Source organism: Globicephala melas, chromosome 5 (genome assembly GCF_963455315.2).
Source record: "Globicephala melas chromosome 5, mGloMel1.2, whole genome shotgun sequence".
Lineage (NCBI taxonomy): Eukaryota > Metazoa > Chordata > Mammalia > Artiodactyla > Delphinidae > Globicephala > Globicephala melas.
The window spans coordinates 101,400,736-101,421,522 of NC_083318.1; the positions used below are offsets into that span (position 1 = coordinate 101,400,736).

Consider the following 20,787-nt stretch of genomic DNA (forward strand, 5'->3'; position numbering starts at 1 on the left):
ACAAACATCAATTTCTCCTATTTTGTAAAATTCTTTTTCTCTACTGTATCTTAGCCCATGACTCAGGATTTTTAAAATGTCAGTATTCCCCCACATTTTCAGTGACAGTGTAGGTGCACAAACAGCTCTGATCTGGTGGACAGTTATGGAGAAGGCCGTGAAAGAGCAAGGGCACATCTGAGAGGATAAAAATCAATGACATTAACAATAATCACAGTTACAAGAGTTAGTGCAAAACTTTTATCAGATTATCAAAATTGTGGAATGGTGGACAGTCTACAGCTGGGAAACCTGATACCTGAGTTGTCACTCTAGATTTCTTAGTCATTTGTGTGAGCCTGAGCAAGTCAGAGGCTTTGGAAATCAGTTTCTTCAATTTAGAAATAAGTCTGGGCCAGGCTTATTAAAATTCCTTTCAGATTCACAGTTATATCACTCTAAGGTACATATACCTTTGGACACCTAACTACTATCAGGTACTGCTTTGGCAACATGAAAAATATCAGTTTCAATACTATATAAAACAATAAATGAACTACTAACCAAAATGTGGTACAATACAAACCACTGGAATATTGTTATCCCTGAACAGTTCTTATTTTCTTACATTAAGAAAATTTTAACCTCCTACTGATCTAAAATGCCATATTGTTTCTTTTTATTTATGTCACTAATTTTCTTCGTTATTATGAAACTTCATTTCTGAATAAAATTTTATTTTTTAGTATTATTATTTAAGTTTCTAGGGAAATTATTCTCAGTAATGTTTTAAAATATTCATTAAATTCCTATTTACTTTAAATGTCAGCATTAAGTGCTCAATACAGTTTACACAACTAGAAGTTTAATCTGAAAATCTATAGGCTTTTAGTGTCTTTCATTTGAATTAACATTCCCTCATAATAAAAACTTAATGAAAGTTAATGGTATTGATATCTGATAATTTCTTTTTTTTTTTTTTTTTGCGGCACGCGGGCCTCTCACTGTCGCGGCCTCTCCCGTTGCAGAGCACAGGCTCCGGACGCACAGGCTCAGCCGCCACGGCCCACGGGCCCAGCCGCTCCGCGGCACGCAGGATCCTCCCGGACCGGGGCACGAACCCGTGTCCCCTGGATCGGCAGGCGGACTCTCAACCACTGCGCCACCAGGGAAGCCCGATATCTGATAATTTCTAAAGAAATATGGGGAAAGCATACACTTTAAATAGACAAATACATTCAGGAGAATATTACCTGGCTTGATTCTCCCCTTTGGATCTCAGAAAGTAAATAGCACTGTATTTTCATCCAGCTCTGAGAACTCAGCTTTATTTCTGCTATAGGCAAAGAGGTGATTTCATTCAACTAGACAATTCAATCAGCACAGCTTGCTGTAAACAGGAAATAATATATTATTTAGCGTAGCAAGATGAAAATCCCATTTGAGGGAAATGACTTGCTGGGTCTTTGCAAACACCTCAATTTCCCTTTTCATTGACCTCACAAGCAATGCTAAGGAATTAGTATTTAGATTTCTTTTTAGAAGGTCCCAAACGCAGGTCACCTCTATATTCTCTTTTGAGTGCTACAACCTAGACTGGTAGGGAAAGCAGAGATTTCTTCTTATATGCCAACCAAGTGAAATGTTAACTCATCATTATCAGCCTCATCCATGTTAACCTTCTCACAAACATGAGGTGGGGAAACAAACGGCTCAAGGTAGGAAGTAAGTGAAAACAATGAACATTTATTAAGTCTTTTCTTATGTGCCATATTCTTTATATTAATTAACTAACTTCAATTCTCACAACTCAGAGGTGATAATAGTTAATCCATTATGCATGATAAATTAGAAGAAAATGTTCAGAATGCTTAAGTCAATATTTAATGTGAAATCTATGACACACACTTAAGATCTCACATTCATAAAAGTAGCTGTACATTTTTCTATTTTTCCTTTTACTTCCCTGGAATTTGCAAATATCTTTTAAGCCCTGAATAGAATTCAATACAATAAATACTTAATCTTTTCTGTTTGGTACTGTGGGGGACACACAAATGAACTAAGGGAGGCCCTAAATCCCATACTGATACTGCTGGTAATTAGTTCAATTTCACGACAGATTCTCCTAGTTCCAGTAGTATAAAAAGGCTTCCAGTTTTATTTATGAAATTTTTAAATTTATCTGTAGCACTGATGTGATCTTACAAAGTGATCCACGACATCTTTCTTACCTTGCACATCCACTGCAGCAAGAAGGCTAATCCTCAGAGTGTGAAACCTCCTGAGTAACTGTCTGAAAGCCTAAGTTCCATAACCCACTGGGTGCTCTGACATTCTAATACTAGACACGGGCATTTGACTAACTCCATAAATACTATGAATTATTTTTTTCATTTTGAAGATCTAATGAGGTTAACTGTTTCTAATAACAAACAGCTATTTCTTAAAGGAAAGATAATCTCTGGGAAACAATACATGATTTTAGGATCTGAGAAGTAAAATGTGTTTTTAAGATTGATATAATACAGAGGTCTTGACAGAATTTACAGTTCTCTGAGGTCACATGAGAGCATGAACATGAGCATCTGAATTCTAGAGGTAGAGAGACTTCATTAGCTCTAATCCCAGCTCAGTCACATGCTAAATGAGTGGCAAGTTCTTTGATTTCTCTGAGTCTCAGTATTTTTATCTGCAAAATGAAGCTAATAACACGTACTCTGAATAGTTGTTGTAAAGATCAAAAATAATACTTGTAAAGATCTAGTAGAGAGGATACAACAGGTACTTCATAAATAGTAACTTTTTTCTCATCTATCATTGCATTGCATCATTGGCTGCAGTAGCATTTCAACTCTGAGAGCATATATTTGGTCTGTGATAAACTAGTTGACCAGTTCAAGTATGAGTCCGATTAATGAGGATATGCAGAGATCAAATAAATAGATTCTTTGGACATTTTCTACAAATTATCTTCCCATACAGCTGTCTTCTAAATATAAGGTAGATGACTCTGGATTAGCTAAGAGGACAAAAATTGCCATTATCATCTTTATGGCTTTAGTTTGGGAAATAAAAATAGTGATAATGACCTTGGACTCTTGTGGAATTTCCATAAGTAATGTATATAATTACCATGAAATGGACATCTTTTGATATCAATGAAATAGTAAAGTGAGATAGAATTTAGGAAGACACATTTCAGAGGTCTGCTCATTATAAAGCGCCTATGACTGTCACTTAAGCAAAAACAGATAAAGTATACTCATATTAAAACATATGGCAACATTCTTAAAGAAAATGCCTCAGTGATTGCATGATTCTACTGAACTACTGCCTCAGTTGACCAAAAGTCTAACTTGCACAGTGCAAATGCAACTACTTTGAGCTAAAGATTAGTTTTAGAAGAAATAATATTTGCATACTCCCCAGTGACCATTCATTTTAAAACCCGAATCTAGAGGTGCAATCATTCGCAAAATCAATTATTTCATGATTATGGTACCTAGATGGTTTTCTTTTTATATTGGAGAATAAACATACTAATAACATGCACAGGTTAGGGAAAGTGATCATGGATCATCAGACTATACAAATGATCAGGACATGAAAAAGGGTTATGTATTTCAATGGTAAAAGCAATATGATTATTAGCTCTTCATTTGAAGCAGTTTATCTACAGTTCAAAAATGCTTTCAATGCTTTCACTGATTAAACTGTAAAGCATCTTTTTCATTGTCAGCAGAAGTGACCGGCATTTAATTATTAAAATAGACTCTTCTAACTATAAATAATTGAATTAATAGTTTTAAATTTAGTTTGGCTAAAATTGGTGAATTGATAAATAACTAAATAATGCAAGAATAAGAATTATCAAAACACTTTTGAGAACACAGTTCTGCTTGGAGGGCTCCATGGAGGAAGTGCCTCATTTTCAAGAAAGGGATGATGTTTCTTTTGTTTCCGTTCAATTCTTTCCTTCCTTTCTTTTTTTTCCTAAAGAGAAAATAGAAAACTATTTATATATAAATTTATATACAAATATGACCATTATTTTCAAATCAAGTTTCTTGCTGAAGAACAAAATAATCATTATAAGGTATTTAAATGTCATTTGCTAGCTTAATTGGTTATAAAGTAATTAACAGCTAGGGAATATTGCTAATTTATGAGCATATTATCAATAGGCGTTAACGCACCACTTAATTTTTAAAATATTAAAAGTGATAATATTTAAAAATTATGTAAAATAGGAAAAAAAGACCTGTAATCCCATAATTCAAAGAGAATAATTATTAGAAGTTAGTGATGACTTTCTGAGAACAGAGTCTCAGAAATAAATTTACTGGGTGCAAAGGTTGAATATGTGATGGCAGCAGAGGATACTTCACAGTGTTTAAAAATATTTGAATATTGAGGTTCATGTTTCTTTGCTTGTTATTGAGCTTGAGTACGTTTTCATTTCTTTAGTGCTTTTGTGAAGTTTTTGCTCTGTTATTTGGCTCTTCTAACTGTATGGTTACTGGTGCTTGTAATTTTTAGCAATTTACATTTTCATATAATAAATATTATCCTTGCAGCATTTTATCTACATTATTTTTAGTCCTTAATTTTTTACCAAAAAATTAATAGTTCAACCACAGACAACTAAACTGTTTAAAGAGTAATATAGTCAAAATTTGTGTACCCACTACCTGCCTTTTGAAATAAAACATGACCAATACTTGTGCAGCCCTTGTACCCACTCCCTCACCACACCTGCTTTCTCTCCACCATCCAGAGATAACCATTACTGAATTTAGTGCTTATAGTTGCAGTGCATCCCTTAATACCTTTATCACACACACGTATTCATCCCCAAACAACAAATAATTTTGTTTTGCAGGTTTTTTGAGTTTTGCAGGTTTTTTGAGTTTATGCTAAAAGGTACCATGCTATATATTCTTTTGCAACTGTCTTTTATTTATGACCATATTTCTAAGATCCATCTATATGGAGCTGTAGCTCTAGTTCATTGATGCACAGAATTCCAGTATATCAACATATCACAGTTTACTAATCAATTTTGGTGTTGAAGACATGATGTTCTAATGTTTTTTCCACACAAAGACAATGCTGCTGTAAATATATCCCTGTTTGATTCCTTGTGCTTATAAGCCAAGATTTTCTCTCCAAGTATATGCCTAGGAGTGAAATTGCCAGTTTGTAGGGTATGAATATGTTCGAATTTGCTGGACAATAATGATTTATTCTCCAAAGTTGTAGGAAATTACCCTCCAGCCAGCAAATATACTGATTTTTTATTATTAATATGCTGTATTCTATTGTTTGGCATTTTATATTTAATGTTTAAATCTTCTGAAGTTTGTATTGCAGTAAAGTAATTGTTCGAAGTGATTTTATGTCCAAATGTCACAAATAATCCCAATTGTTATTGCCTCACATCCATTAATTTGTGTTCCTTTATTATATAGTACATCCTTACAGGTAATAGGTTCTGAAGCTATTATTCTACTTGTACTATACTATAATTTGTGCTCATTCATTCAATGTTAAGCACTGAGATCTTACTCTGGGTCAAGCAGTATACAGGGAGCCATGCATGAAGTGATTATAAAATACAAACACACAGGTTACTGTTCCTGTTCCTTAGGGAACTTTCAAAATAAATGGTTAATAAACAAGTACATAAACAACAGATAATTCCAAATTGTGTGAAATTCTATGAAACATATAAATAAGCTGTTGTGATTGATAAAAAATGAAAGGAAGTACTTACTTTCAAAGAAAAGTGGATTCAGGGAAAGTCACTTTGAGACGTGATGGGTAAGAGGAGCCACTGGTGATGTGCACTGAGGGGAGGGCACCCCACGCAGACAGAAGAGTGTGTGTGAGGACTCTGACAAGGGGGGAAAACTTGGGATGGGAGAGGAAGCCAGAGAGCCAGTGTGAATAAAGCCTGGCGGGAGATGGGAGCGGGGTCCAGATGAGAATGACAAGGTATACGTGTAAGATCAGACGGGGCCTGGCAGGCCATGGTAACATTTAGAACACAGGTTTGAAAAAAAAAAAAAAAAAGAGCTGCCAACAGGTGATTTGGAGAAGAAAGGCAGAATGCTGAGAGGTAAACCGGGGAACATGGCAGCAGAGGAGGAGACAGCTCAAGTGGAAGGGGAAATCGACTGTGCAGAATGCCCAGAGGTCTAGGAAACAGGGCAGAAAAGAATACATACCATAGTCTAGATGCTCTGGCAAAATCGTAACTCTCAAAGTTTAGTTTAGTTTAGTTTCAGAAAAGGGATAAGATGGGGGTTTACTGAGGATGAAAAGGATATGAAGAACTAAGGAAGTGTAAACAAACTTTCCAGAAGTTTAGCTATTAAAAAAGATGAGGATCATAGCTGGAGGGAAATGAAGAATTAAGAGAGTTTATTTTTATTAAGATTACTTATCCTGAGACTTGATGGGAATAATCCAGGAGGGTAGGAGAATGCAGATTCACAGGAGAGTGAAATGGTAAATTCATATTTCATTGCTTGATTGGTACAGTCCTGCTTCATATTATTTTGAAAACATTATCTTCCATCGTCTCACATTTTTATTATACCAGGTAAATTTTAGAACCATTTCGTTTCCCTGCTATACTCCTTTCCAAGAAATGACTGAGTATCTGAGGATTAATATGAAATCTAAACAATGATCTAGGAATACTTGAAATGTTAATAGCATTTGGCCTTTCATCCTGCAGCTTGGACTGTCTCTCCATTTCTTCAAGTTTCTGCTAAAACTATAAAGTTTAGTGGTTTCCTTGTATTCCAAAGAGCAGTGGTGTCACGGAACACTTGGACAACCCTGCCTCTGCAGGCTGAATGGCTTGGGAGGAGTAGTATTTTGGTAAATTATTAGGTGTCTATGCTTCTTTCATCAGTACATAAATGGAATTGATAATATCACAAGAAGAATATGGTAATGTAAGGTTCCATTAACATGCAATTATTCACATACAACAGAAGGATTGAAGAGAGGTGTGAAATTTTCTTTTTGTCTTAACATTTTGCTCTTCGTAATGAGAATGTTTTCATCTTTGTTATTTCTAATAAACAGAGAACCTCCTTTCAGAATCCTAACTGAGAAAATAAAAGGTGTAATTGGACCACGGTCAATCATCTTATTACTTTAGAGAGAGGCAGGCCCTCTAGCTAGGTGAAAGAAAAGCAGTGACCATGCTGTGTCCTCAGAAACTGACTGAAAAAACCTCACTGTCCATTCCATTTAACATAGGGAGAGAGAGGAACTGGAAGCAACCTTGAGTTTGCTGGCAGATGCTAAAAAGTTAGGGCAGAAAATAGGCAATTAATTATCAACCTTAATATCAATTTACATGAATCAATGTTATCTTGAGTAATAATTAAAAGAGGTTTCTTAAAAAGTCCTCCTGTCTGTTGTTTGTTGGGGTCTGAATCTTTTGCTTATTTTCTTATTAAAGGTAACTATGAATTAATCTGGGAACCAGCTTGAAGAAGCATCTTACCTGATCTTTGGCTACAATTTTCACTTAAAACAGTGACCCATCAATTGCTCACTCCCCAAACTAGGTTGTACATCAAAATTTTGAGATGTTACTTTACATGAAAATTGAAGTAATTAGCTCTTCTGTATAGGGGTATTTTTCCATTCTCTCTGCAAACGAATTTCAATAAGAAATTGGTAAGATGGGGAACAGAGCTGTAACATGTTGTACATGGATTTTTTTTTTAGGTAGAGCTGTATTGTAGGGATATATTGTATACCAAAACAAGTTATTTTGTCTTAGGTCTTTGATGAGTTTTTATTTTCCAGAGGATTGATTAGAACGAGAAAGTGACTAACCACTGTAATGAAACATTGTATACCTAACTATGACTTAGTCACTAAGGAAATTTTATCTCAATTTCAAGACAATGTGAAAATAAAACTGAAAACTGAAACATTTACATTCAGTTACTACTCTAAAAGATACTAGCAGAATTAGCATACGTCTCCTTAATATAAGAAGATTTTTAATTTTTCTTAGAACAAAGCATTATTTAAGAGTTTAATCTAAGGAAATCATCATAGAACACTACTATCCTCATTCAAACGACTGAACCAATTTTGATCGCCTTATTACTGTTTATCTGCATGTATTTAGCATTATAGCAGTACTAAAGTCAACACATAAACAACAATAAATTCTGTTGGTATTTTTATTAGGATTGCATTAAATTTGTAAATTACTTCAGGGAAAACTGACATCTTTATAGCATCATTATAAGATTGTTTCTATACAAGGACAGTTTTGTTCTAATTTCTCAGGTATTCATTTGTGTCCTTCAGAAGTTTTCTCTATATTGGTATTGCACATTTCCTAAGTTTATTCCTAAGTGTTGCATCTTTTTATCCTATCTTTAAATAGCCTGCTTTGGGTCCTGTGTGTGTCTCTAGCTACTACTGATTCTAAAATTTATGTGGAAAAAAACCCCCCAAGAATATTCAGAAATACATTGAATGAAGAGTTATGAAGGGAGATTAACCCAAACATATATGAAAATATATAAAGTCCTGACCATGAAACAGTGTTGTACTGGAGTATGTACAGTGAGATTGACCAATGGAACAGAAAGTTAAGAAATAAACAGACCTGAAAATATGGGAATGATCTAAGGTATCATATAATAAAGGCAGTACCTCAAATCAGTGGGTAAAAGTTGTGTTTTATGAAAGATGCATTTGGAAAAAATAAAGATGGAATCATATTTCCCATTATACACTAGGATAAATTCTAAGTGGAGCAAATGTTAAATATAAAATCATAAAGTTATTAGAAGAAAAATGGGAGCTTTGACCCTAAGTTTTGGAGAAAGTCCTTTCAACTACACCTGAAAATCAGAAGCCATAAAAAAAGACTGACAGATTTGACACCTGAAAATAAAATAAAATTCTTCATGGAATAAAATGATATAAGACTTCCCTGGTGGCACAGTGGTTAAGAATCCACCTGCCAATGCAGAGGACACGGGTTTGAGCCCTGGTCCAGGAAGATTCCACATGCTGCAGAGCAACTAAGCCCATGTGCCACAACTACTGAGCCTGTTCTCTAGAACCCGTGAGCCAGAACTACTGAGCCCGCGTGCCACAACTACTAAAGCCCATGCACCCTAGAGCCCATGCTTCACAACAAGAGAAGCCACTGCTATGAGAAGCCCACACATCACAATGAAGAGTAGCCTCTGCTTGCCGCAACTAGAGAAAGCCTGTGTGCACAGGCGAAGACCCAATACAGCCAAAAATAAATAATAAATAAATAAATTTACTAAAATAATGATATAAGCAAAGTTGAGACCAAAAATACAATGGGAAAAAATTTGTAACTCATATCAGAAATGGTAGGCTAATTTCCCTAGTACATAAAAAAGCTTCTAGAAATCAGTAAGAAAAAGACCAACGAAAAAATGTTCAGTTTATGAATTGATACTTTACAGGAAAAATAATATAAATTATCCTCACACAAATGAAAGGATACTCAAGCTCAATCCTAACCAGAGAAATGCAAATAAAAAAATACTCTGGATGACATTTTTTTAACTTGCTGATAGACATGAATTCAAAAATCTTTGATAAGAAACCCTACTGGACCCTAAGCCCTGTGGAGAAATTTTGCACTTTTTGATTGCTGAACACGTGAATGTGTTAACTATTCACATAAAGTACTTATGCATCTGAAATGTATTACTTATTTACTTATTCAAAAATAAATGAATAAAATATATATTTATATTGATATTTTAAAATAGAAAACAGTATTTTGCTTGCCATCATTGAAAAGTAACTATAAACGTAAGTACATTGAAACAAAGAATATAAAGTCCTGCTAGATATCATTTCTCCCAACGTTCATACTTGATTGCTTTCATTAAAAAACCACTTAAATAAGACCTTCTCCTCGAGGTCATCAGAAAGATCAAAAGAAAATAAAAAATGGAATAACTTTCTCATTAAATACAATTTTACTGTGTGTCAGGACCAAGTTCCACCTAAATTAACCTGGTATACCTTCAGTAATACACTTGTCAGTACACTTTTTTATAATTTTAGGTAGGAGAATCATTGCAAAGGACGAATGGGCATGACTGGTAAGTGACTAAATGTGGGGATGCAGGTAAGGAACATTATTATGACTAAAGTTTTAAGCCTGAGTGTTTTAAGGAATAGTAGAATCATTAATAGAAATAAGTAGATCAAATAAATTATGATATATGTAGGAGAGAATGAATTCAACAAGGTAGCTTCCAGGTAGAAATGGTCAGTAGGCATGGGACAAATAGAACTAGAATTAGGGACAGAAAAGTCAGAACAAGTACATTTAAAAGACACAGTGCATTAACAAATAACACCTACCAGCCATTTTTCATATTCATCAAGAGCTTGTTTATCTTTAGCTTTTTTCTCAGCTCTTTTCAGTTCTTCTTTTCTTTTCTCATTTATTTTCTCTTTTTCCTTTTCCTTGAAAACAGCTTCCTTTTTTTCATTCCTATGTAGGATAGTCAAAACACTGGCAAGTTAAAGGAGAATATATAATAAAGATTCCCTAATGTGTCTTTGCAATAATGAGACTAAGTGCATTAGTAACATTCAAGTAAATGAATTTTAGAAAAGCCTAAAGTGTTACTAATTTAAGATCTATCAAAACATTTATTATTTTGGATTACCATTTTTCAATAGCAGTTACGTTATCTTTCCTTTTCTCAGCAACAGTTTCTTCCTCTTTCTGTTTCTTTGCTCTTTCATATTCTTTCTCTTTTTTACTTTTCTCTTTAAGATATTCCATCTTTTTCTCTTTCCATTTTTCTAAAGACTGAAAAAGTTCAGTTACTTTATTTAATGTGAATATAATAAAATAGTAAAACCACAGTTAATCATTAATTTTCAAATATTTTAAAAATAATTAAGATATTCAAAACCATTGCATACTTGCAGTGCTTCTCTTTTTCTCACAGCATTTTCTTCTTCAGTTTTCTTCTTGGTTTTTTCCTCAAGCCTTTTTTTTGCAGCTACCTTCTTTGCTTCCTTTTCTTTCATGACTTTCCAGGCCTCAAATGATGCTAAGGCTTCTTCTCTCTTAGCAGCTCTTTTCTATTTTGGAAAAATAATAGACAGTAATATGTATACGTATAAATAGACAAATATAGATAGATATAGATATACATACATTCATTTTTTTAATTCCCTTCATATTCATCAAATTAGGTTTCAAAGCAATCTATTTAAAATAGATTTAGAGAAGTTAATTGATAAAGAATGTTATCTGAATTATTCACTGCATTTTAAAATGTCCTTTCTTAAACATTTATCAGATATTGATCTACTACCATGTATGGGAAGGAATTTTTTTTGGAAGTATACTGAACAAATGCTATGAAAATAAACTGTAAAAGGCTAATTCGTACTGCAAAGTGCTCATAATGCAATATTGCACTAAAAGAAAAATATCAGGAAAGTTACAGGCCAGAAAGGTAAAGTTATATACTTTACCTTTCTGGCCTGTAACTTTCCTGATATTTTAACTTTACCTTTCTGGCCTGTCAGAGTAAGGTAAATTGGTCAAGTCACACAGTAAACTACAGATCTGTGCTTTAACCCTGAGTTTTGACTGACATCAGAGCATAAAATTCTTACTGCATAAACATATCCCAAGTGTTGAAAACATGTGCCAGATTAGAAAATATGTAGGTGAACATATAGCAAGTATGTTATTACTTTACTTACTTCAATCTAATCCCATAATATTCTATGTTTGCCTTATAAAATATCGCTTAGCATTAAATGATATAAAGCTTTATTATAGAGATAACATAATTTAGAAGTAAAAGTATGAGCTCCCTCACTGAGTTGTGAAGAGCAAATGAGGTGTCTGGCGCTGACTGTGGCAGATAATGCTGCAAAGGCAGTGCCAGTGTCCAGGCACGTCCCCTGCAGGGCTGCTCCACACAGTGCTGTGCGCTGGGGAAATATGTTTCTATCCATAGTAGTATTAAAAGCACAATGGGGGCTTCCCTGGTGGCGCAGTGGTTGAGAGTCCGCCTGCCGATGCAGGGGACGCGGGTTCATGCCCCGGTCCAGGAAGATCCCACATGCCGCGGAGGGAGAGGCCACAACAGTGAGAGGCCCGCATACCGCAAAAAAAAAAAAAAAGCACAATGAAGGGTTGTTTTTATTTTCTTTTGTTTTTTTCAGGGATTTTACTTTAGAAGATAGGAAAGAACTGGACCATGTTGTAGGAAGGAGTTAGAGGCAGAAGGTGAAGTACAGGAGAGACTGAAATGAGAGCCCAGCTCCAGTCAGTGGGAAGGATAGGGGCAAATACTCAGGTAGAGGCTGGTCTTGAAGATACATACAAAACTCAAGATAGAAAAGGGGAAAACTGAAGGTTAATGTCTGATGACCCTTTATATTCCTGGCTAAGTTGTAATATCAAAGTCAATTTTTAATAATGAAATAGGTACATGGTCACAAGAAAAAATAAGTTCATAATCAGTAGTGCCAAAGCTATTGCTCACATATAAATAATAAAAATCTCTGTGTATCCATGTTTTCATGTAAAACAGTTATATTTATATCAAACTAAAAATGTATAAAGTACCAGAGAAATAAAATCAGAAATCAATTCTTTTATATACAATTTATTTCACCATTTAAAAATCAGTTGATTTAAAAATATTAAACATTCAGACTATTTTACTGACTTAAAAATCCAGAATATTTTTTACTTCTATATTCAGAATACCTGTTCATTTTGAATCCTTAAGTTTTCACTTTCGATTCTTTTAATTCTGTGCATTTCATGTAAATAAACATTTTTCTTTTCTAACCACTCCTGTGGGAACAAGAAAAAGGCTATATGATATTCAAAGCTTTGCAAATGAATTAGAATTCTTATTTCTGAAATATATGATTAAAACTTTAAAAAAGCAAAACATAAAACTTATAGATTTTATATGTACTAGTATCATTCTTTATCTGATAATATTCTAATATGTAAAGATGAGCAAGAATTAAGAAAATCATGTGTATATATGATTTATATATGTGTAATATAATGTGTAATGTAATGACTACATATATTAACATTTTTCTCTGAAATTCACGTGGACAATTTTCCAAAGTGTACAATATTCTGTACAACAATTTTCCAAAGTGTACTATATTCTGTACAACTATATATACTAACATTTTTCTCGGAAATTCACATGGACAATTTTCCAAAGTGTACTATATTCTGTACAACAAATAAGACAAAAAAAAAGACTTCTTTTTTGGAATTGTGAAAAAATTAGGACAGCTTTCTTCTATGTAAGTTTAACTCAAATACAGAAAGTCTTAGGAAAGAAAAAAAAATTAAAACCCTTTTTGTTCATAACTATATAAACTTAAAGGAGAAAAAGTATAGAACATAGGTGTACCTCAACTACATTTTGCTTTTGCTGTATTTTTATCAATTGCCATGGCATATTCTCTTTCTTTAAAAACAACTAAGATCAGTTAAACAAAGCCTAGAAGGAGATAATTTAGTATACATATATAAAAAAAAAGCTTTGGATTGCTCAGGTATTATAAAGGAAATAAATTAAACATTAAATCATCATCTCTGACAGGGTCATTTTACTTCCTGATAAACCTTATGTAAGTGATTAATTCTTCTAATTTTTTAAAAAAATATTTTCCTTTTTACCTGATAAATAGCTGCCCTTATGTTATCTGCTCTGGCAGGTTTTGTACTCTGTTTCTGTGAGGGCTTTTGGTCCAAGACTCTCAAAGTCCCTAAATAGTGAGAAGTGGGAACTGTCAATGGAGTTCTCCTTAGAGAACCAGGTTTCCTTAAGAACTCAGAGGTCACTAATCTGAAAAGATCCAAATGAATCAAGATAAACTATTACAACTCCACTTGGTAGAGACAGATTCATTAGATTTTGCAAATACTATATTTGAAAACTACATTATAATTTAATAAATTATAATTACTTTGAAAATGATGTGTTCTTAGTATACAAAGACCCCTATTCAACCTAATTTAAATTTTATTACTTAAAGTTATATAGCTTCAATGCAATTTTTCTTTTAAGGTTTTGTAATTAAAACATTTTTAACAAACATGGACTCAAGTTACATGGGAAAAGACAATATTAATAAGTAGGTTTTAATAGTTTCTTATGTTATTTTGCTACATAAACCATCTTAAATATAAAGTTAGACTAGTAACCTCTATTTCAGGGTTGGTGGGAAAATCTGGCCCCCCATCTATTCTGGTATATAAAGTTTATTGCACCCTGGCTTTTTCATTTATTTGCATAATGCCAACAGTGTCTTCCCTGCTACAATAGCAGAACTGGGTAGTTACAACAGAGACCATATGGCCTACAAGACCTGACATATGTCCTAACTCACGAATTTACAGAAAATGTTTGCTGACCCCTGTTCCATTTGACTAATGATAATTTAAAAGATTCAGAAGGTTTTGAATAGCATTTATGAATTCTTATCATTTTAATAAACCAACTTAGTCCATAGAACCTCTAAGTTTAAAGTACAATTTTTCATGTGTTGGACAAAGACATTTAATAGAGAAGGTGAATGCTGGACTTCAGCTTTATTACCACTGTATATCTTCTGTCTCAGGAAAAACAGGAGAAAGAAACTATATCCCAGGAGCAATGTAGAACATAGAGGATCCTTAATCAATTCCTTTTTATAAATGAATATATTCAACTAGGGGGATTTACCATGAAGTAACTACTTCATTCTTCTCATATGAAGAAAATTAAGTAACACCAAATGAAATTTACTGTACAGAAGTTAAACTAAAACTAGTTTTCTTGGAATGTAAACCCATAACTGATGGAAAATGATAACTTTATTACCTGCCAGATGCATTGGATGCTCTATTATTTGTTGACTTTTTATTCTTCATATTTCTATCTTGGATTATTTTCTATTAAATAGAAAAAGCCAAAGATGGATTACTCACTGTATCGATCAGTTAGACTTAGAGGCCAATCTTCCAGTAAATCGATGTTTTTTAAGCATCTACTATGTGTCAAGTATAGCTGGCACCAGGAACAAACAAGGATATTACATTTTAGGGAGGTTGACTGGCAATAAACACGTAAACTAATGTCACTCACGAAGGAGATAAACTAGGGTCCAGTGACAGTGACAGAGTGGAGTTGACGAGCCACAATAATGAATTTGGTCAGGGAAGGCCTCCCTGAAGGCTCGACATCAGAGCTCAGATAAATGATGAATAACAAAGGGCCACATGATGTTCTATGGAGAGCTTGATAATTTTGAGAAACCAAAAAAGGTGAAAGATGCTGAAGCACAGTGAATGGCAGGGAAAGCTGAGGAGTATAAGGTCTGGGAAGAATCGTATAAGATCTCCAGTGGTGAGGAGTCTGCTTTTTACTCCATGGGGAGAATCCAACAAAGAGACCTTAGAGGGGAATGATTAATCAGACTTCAGATCACTCAGTAGAGAGTAAGAATAAAGCCAAGGATTCATTCAAAAGAAATATGCTATAATCTTACTTGTTATATATAAATCACCTGTTCTAATTTAGAATTACCTCTGTTAAACATTTCTAAGACCTGTCTATAAATTCCAGAATACCCTTCTTCCTTTTAAGGAATAACTTTTCTACTTTACACGGACAGATGGGTGCTAACACTAAAGTGAGAGCAGATGTAAACACATCCCTAACTTGGCATTAGAGCTTTTTCGTAAGGAAACTGGTTAAGGACAATATACCTGGAATGTGGCTTAATGAACCTTCTCCATAAAATTTAATAAAAATTTAATACTCTGTTTATAAAAGTCCTGTTCAACCACAAGTTTTCAGCTGTTATCTTCCCTAGTAATAAGTATACATAGCCACCAATTAACTGCAGAAGAAACTGCATAAAGAAAATTTAGGAGAAATAGGGCTTCCCTGGTGGCACAGTGGTTGAGAGCCCGCCTGCCGATGCAGGGGACACGGGTTCGTGTCCCGGTCCGGGAAGATCCCACATGCCATGGAGCGGCTAGGCCATGAGCCATGGCCACTGAGCCTGCGCGTCCGGAGCCTGTGCTCTGCAACGGGAGAGGCCACAACAGTGAGAGACCCGCATACCACACACACAAAAAAGAAAATTTAGGAGAAATAAAGACTAAAAATGCTCCCCATAAATTTTAACAGTATAGTACTCTGGTGCAACGTAGTGTAGGGACAAGTAATCCTACATATCACAAATCTGGTTCTCAAGGTAATAATAATAATATTCCTGATAATGATCCTGTCCATCCATTTAAATAAGTATGGATGCTAATAAACTTTTCTTAAAGATTTTCATTAAAATTTATAAAATATTTTAAAATGATATCCAAAGGAATATCCTTCACTAACTCAAAACCTTAGAAATTATTCCAGACAGCTGCATTTTTATAACATGAAGACCTACAGAAACATACCCACTTCTGGGTATGTATTTCTGAAACATTTAAAAATATATTATGATCATATACTTCTGTTAACTTTTAATGAAATGTTGGGTTTTATTATTTTCACTGCAAACCTTCCCTGAAGTTAAAATTCTATTGAATAAGAATCACTTGACAGTATAATACCATTATTTCCACGAATAATTCAGATGTACCTAACATGGAAGATAAAATATTTAAAAGTTCTATTTTGAATTTTAAGCTGTAGTATAGAAGGTACAATTTTATATAAATACCTTTGCAGACTCAGTGCATAAGATACTCTGAAGTTGAAACAGTGGTGGATCATCAACTGTTAAGTTACCATTCATAATCAGTTCAGCTTTCTCCTTTTCTTCTTCAAGGTCATCAGTAGTCACTTGACTTTCCTTGGGTTTCTCAAGTGTAGTAACAAAGTCTATCAAAACTGAGTTCTCTTCATTTTCAACTGATTTCAAGGAACTATGGTTTTCAGTGCATTCTTCATTCTGATCTATTTTGTGACAGAGTAACAGAACTAAATCTCCCTTCTGAATTAATAAGGTGGATAACAGATTCATTTGCTTTCTGCTAAATGAAAACTGTCTATAATCTCTTTCTTGCAAAATAATAAATGGAGAAAACTATCATATTCAACTTGAATAAACTTTTTTCCCAAGTGAGCTACAAAAGAAAAAATGGCTACTAAATCTACTAAAGCATTTGACACACCTTAGAAAATGGAATAACAACCCTAAACCATAGACATGCCACAAGCCCTTGTTGGTGTATAAACCAAGTAAGTGAAATGGCAGTATCTATTCTATTCAAAAGCCTGTGTTTCTTAGCTGGAGCAAGAGGCACAGATTTCTAAGATACTACAGTTACTAGCAATGCACTTATAGTATTGTACAGGTGTAGAGAGGACCAAGAATCAATGCAGTTCTAGAAGAGGCCACAACACAGAGAATAAAGCCATCCTTTAGAGTTTTACTCCACTAAGATGCAGTGTTGCCTCTGATACCAAAAGGGCAGGAAAGGAAGGCCTAGTATTTACCCTCTCAGTGCTCAAGGGACAGGCTTAAGCTCTGGCATGGAGGATTCAGTTTTGCTTTTACAGAATTGCTTCTATTATTCTGATTCTACCACACTTTAGAATGTTCAACAGAAAATCAGTGCTTTCTGCGTTGATCACCAACTTTCAGTTCTACCAGGATCCACCTACTGGCCAACCTGTATCTTTACTGTCAAAGTTTTAATTATGAGGCTTTCATTCCAGCCATTTCTGGGGAACTCATTTTATATCTAGGTAAGCTAGATATAATATCACTTTATAATTCCAGTTGTACATTCATATTTGGAGACTACTCATGATTCAAAGTATCATTAATGGATTCTTTAGAGCTGCTAATCAAAGTACTCAGTGAAAAGAACAAGGACTTTGGAGCAAAAGATTCAAATTATGGCTCCATCACTGACCTCGGGTATGTTTCCCAATATCTTTGCACTTCAGTTTTTCTCATCCATAATATGACAAAAGTTATACTACATAGTAAGCACTTAATAAATATAAGTTATACATCCCAGTCTTAAAAACAGCTATGCCTTTAGCTCTCATTAAGTTATATGTCATAAGACTAAGGAAAGAAACAATGTTAACTACTCATACTCACTTTAACTACTCATAGCACTTACTATGTGCTAACGATGGTTCTGTTCTACATGCTTTACATGTATTAAAACTAATTTAATTCTCACAACCACCCTACTCTTATTAAGCCCATTTTGAAGAGCAACATACAGGGCCAGAAAGGTTAGTTACTTTCTCATGTAGTTGTACCTAGATTCAAATCCAGCTTAGTCTCACTCTAAAAGTTCACCTAACCATTATGCTGACTATTGCAGCAACGCCTACATAATAATAGCTCACATTTAGTGAATACTCTACTTGTGCCAGGAATTGAGTTAGTGGCTAAAATGCATAGTATCACTTAATTTTCACAATAGCCTTATGAGATTGGTCTTATTATAACTTGGGGGATTGAGGCATTGACAGATGAAGTTCTGCATCTACAATCACATGGTTAATAAATTGTGTTTTGGGGATTAAAACTCAGGCAAACACAAACATATATTGTTCCTATAACTGTGTAAAGTATTATTTCTTTTACAAATAGCATTCTAAGCAATACAGAGTTCATAAATAAAATAAGGTAGAATAATTTGATATAATCACCTGTGATGGAGGATTTTTCCCCAGATACTGGTGAAGAGGAATTTCCGAGACTTTCTTTAAGGGATGATGATGATAGACTTGTTAACCATGCATCCTGTTTAAAGAAAATGTATTTACTAGTAAGTTTATTTCTCAAGATTTGTGGGGGGCAATAGGATTATTAAAACTACTTCATAACTCTGAAATCTGCATTATTAGTTTTCTGCTAAACACCAAAAGTAAGTCAAAGGAGGTTATAATATGCTTTACTTTCAAGCCTTTATATCTTGATCATCAATAGGTCACTAAGAGCTATTCCAGTTCTTTAACTGAAACCTCTATGTTTTCAAAACTCCTACTGCTCTAAAATCAAATCTCAGAAATATTTAAGGTAAATATTTGACATGTTTTTCTCTAAGTATATATTTTCCTATAAAGTATAAAGGAAATAGTAGGTAAAAACCCTTAGTTTCAAACAAATATTACTTGTTGACCAAATGAAAGCAATTTATAAAACCAAGTAGACAGTTACTTCCAAATATTTTAGATAAAAAACTACATAGATTTCATACACTTTAGTTTTCCTCAAAATTCCTATATCTGAATTAAAATAATTATTATATATGAAATGAAGTAATTATATTTGTGTATAAATTAAACATCTCTTTATAGAATAATACTCTAGTCTAAAGGTGATGATATTATAATGTAAGAAGTTTGATTTTGTTGCATAGATAATAAATTTTAATTTTCTTTCCCATAATATTTACAAAGAAAATTATATGTCAAAAGCAATAGAGAGAAACCATCTGGGCAGATGGCAGAAGGGCTCAAACACTGGAGTCTACCCTGAGAAGGGAAGATTTACCCAAGGAGACTTACAAGTTAGTAGCCTTTTTCCTGAGGAAATTCCCCCAACTGTGCAGCTTAGTAGAAGGCTGCAGCATTACTAAGCTGGCTTGAGGGGTCAGAAGATAGAGTTTAGGACTAGAAGATCAGGCAATAAATTTGGAGAAGAGCTGCAGAAGGCATGAACCCCAATATCTGCATATAAATCCACCTCAAACACTTGGATCATCTATGCATGGCATGGGAAAGACCTCAGAGGGTCCTGTAAAATCACAGTAGCTAGAAAGTGAAAAATCTAAGCAGAGATTTCAGTCAATGTCCATGGCAAGGGAGACAGAGCTGGGAATTTGTCTAGCCATAATATCTTTGTGCTGGAGCACATGTTCAGAGGAACATAACAGAATCCAGAATCTCTACAACATATCATTCATAATGTTCAGTAGTCAATCAAAATGTTAATAAGTAAAAAAAAAAAATGGTGACACATACCCATGAAAACAAACACAACAAAAGCAGTCTATAGTAACCAAGCCAGAGATGACCTAGATGTTGCAATTAGCAAACAAGAACTTTAAAGTAGGGATTATAAATATGTTCAAGCACTTAGGAGGAGATATATACATAGTGGCTGAATAGATAGGGTACCTTATTATTAGATACAGAAAATACAAAAAATACTAATGCAAATTCTAGAGTTGAACACTACTAAAATTAAAAAAAAAATCACTGATAGACTTAACAGCAGATCAGGAATGGTAGAAAAAGGCAGTGAACTTGAAGACAGAACAATACAACTTACTCAATCTAAAAAAACAAAGGGAAAAAAGATTAAAGAAACATGAAAGAAATTTAGAGATCAGTGAGACATATCAAAAATTTCAATGCGCATGTAATTACAAACAAGAGGGAGGAAAATAAAACAGAAAAAAATTTTAACTTCCCATCTGCATGGAAAATATCAGTTTACAAATCCTGAAATCTTGACAAAACCCAAGCAGGATAAATATAAAGAAAACCACACCTAAGTACCTCATAGTCAAATTGTGGTAATTCAAAGAAAAAAGACTAAACCTTGAAAATAATTCTGAAAGCTGCCAGAAAAAAACAAAACATTGTATAATGAGGATAGCAAAATAAATTTTTGCTGATTTCGTAACAGAAATAATAGAGGCCAGGAACAATGGAAACCTATAAAGAGCTGGGGATAGAAGAAGGAAACTGTCAGCCAAGAAGTGTA

At 33.9% G+C, this 20,787-nt stretch overlaps 1 protein-coding gene across 13 annotated transcripts in view; it reads right to left on the reverse strand.

The window, feature by feature from the left end:
• Positions 1-939: 939 nt before the first annotated feature.
• Positions 940-20,787, reverse strand: part of LOC115850047 (microtubule-associated protein 9) — a 71,249-nt gene continuing 51,401 nt past the window's right edge. For 11 of the 13 annotated variants that reach the window (XM_070045598.1, XM_070045600.1, XM_070045599.1 and 8 more), the window contains 9 exons: positions 18,723-18,816; positions 16,765-17,000; positions 14,913-14,983; positions 13,727-13,895; positions 12,782-12,871; positions 10,969-11,130; positions 10,707-10,852; positions 10,396-10,528; positions 940-3,975 (listed from right to left, as the gene is read on the reverse strand). In XM_070045598.1, the coding sequence (XP_069901699.1) occupies positions 3,853-3,975; positions 10,396-10,528; positions 10,707-10,852; positions 10,969-11,130; positions 12,782-12,871; positions 13,727-13,895; positions 14,913-14,983; positions 16,765-17,000; positions 18,723-18,816 (1,224 nt within the window). In that variant the 3' untranslated portion in view covers positions 940-3,852. Of the gene's footprint in view, positions 3,995-7,499; positions 7,660-10,395; positions 10,529-10,706; positions 10,853-10,968; positions 11,131-12,781; positions 12,872-13,726; positions 13,896-14,912; positions 14,984-16,764; positions 17,001-18,722; positions 18,817-20,787 lie in introns of those variants that run through there. The other 2 variants (XM_060299604.1, XM_060299605.2) reach the window with 2 other exon arrangements.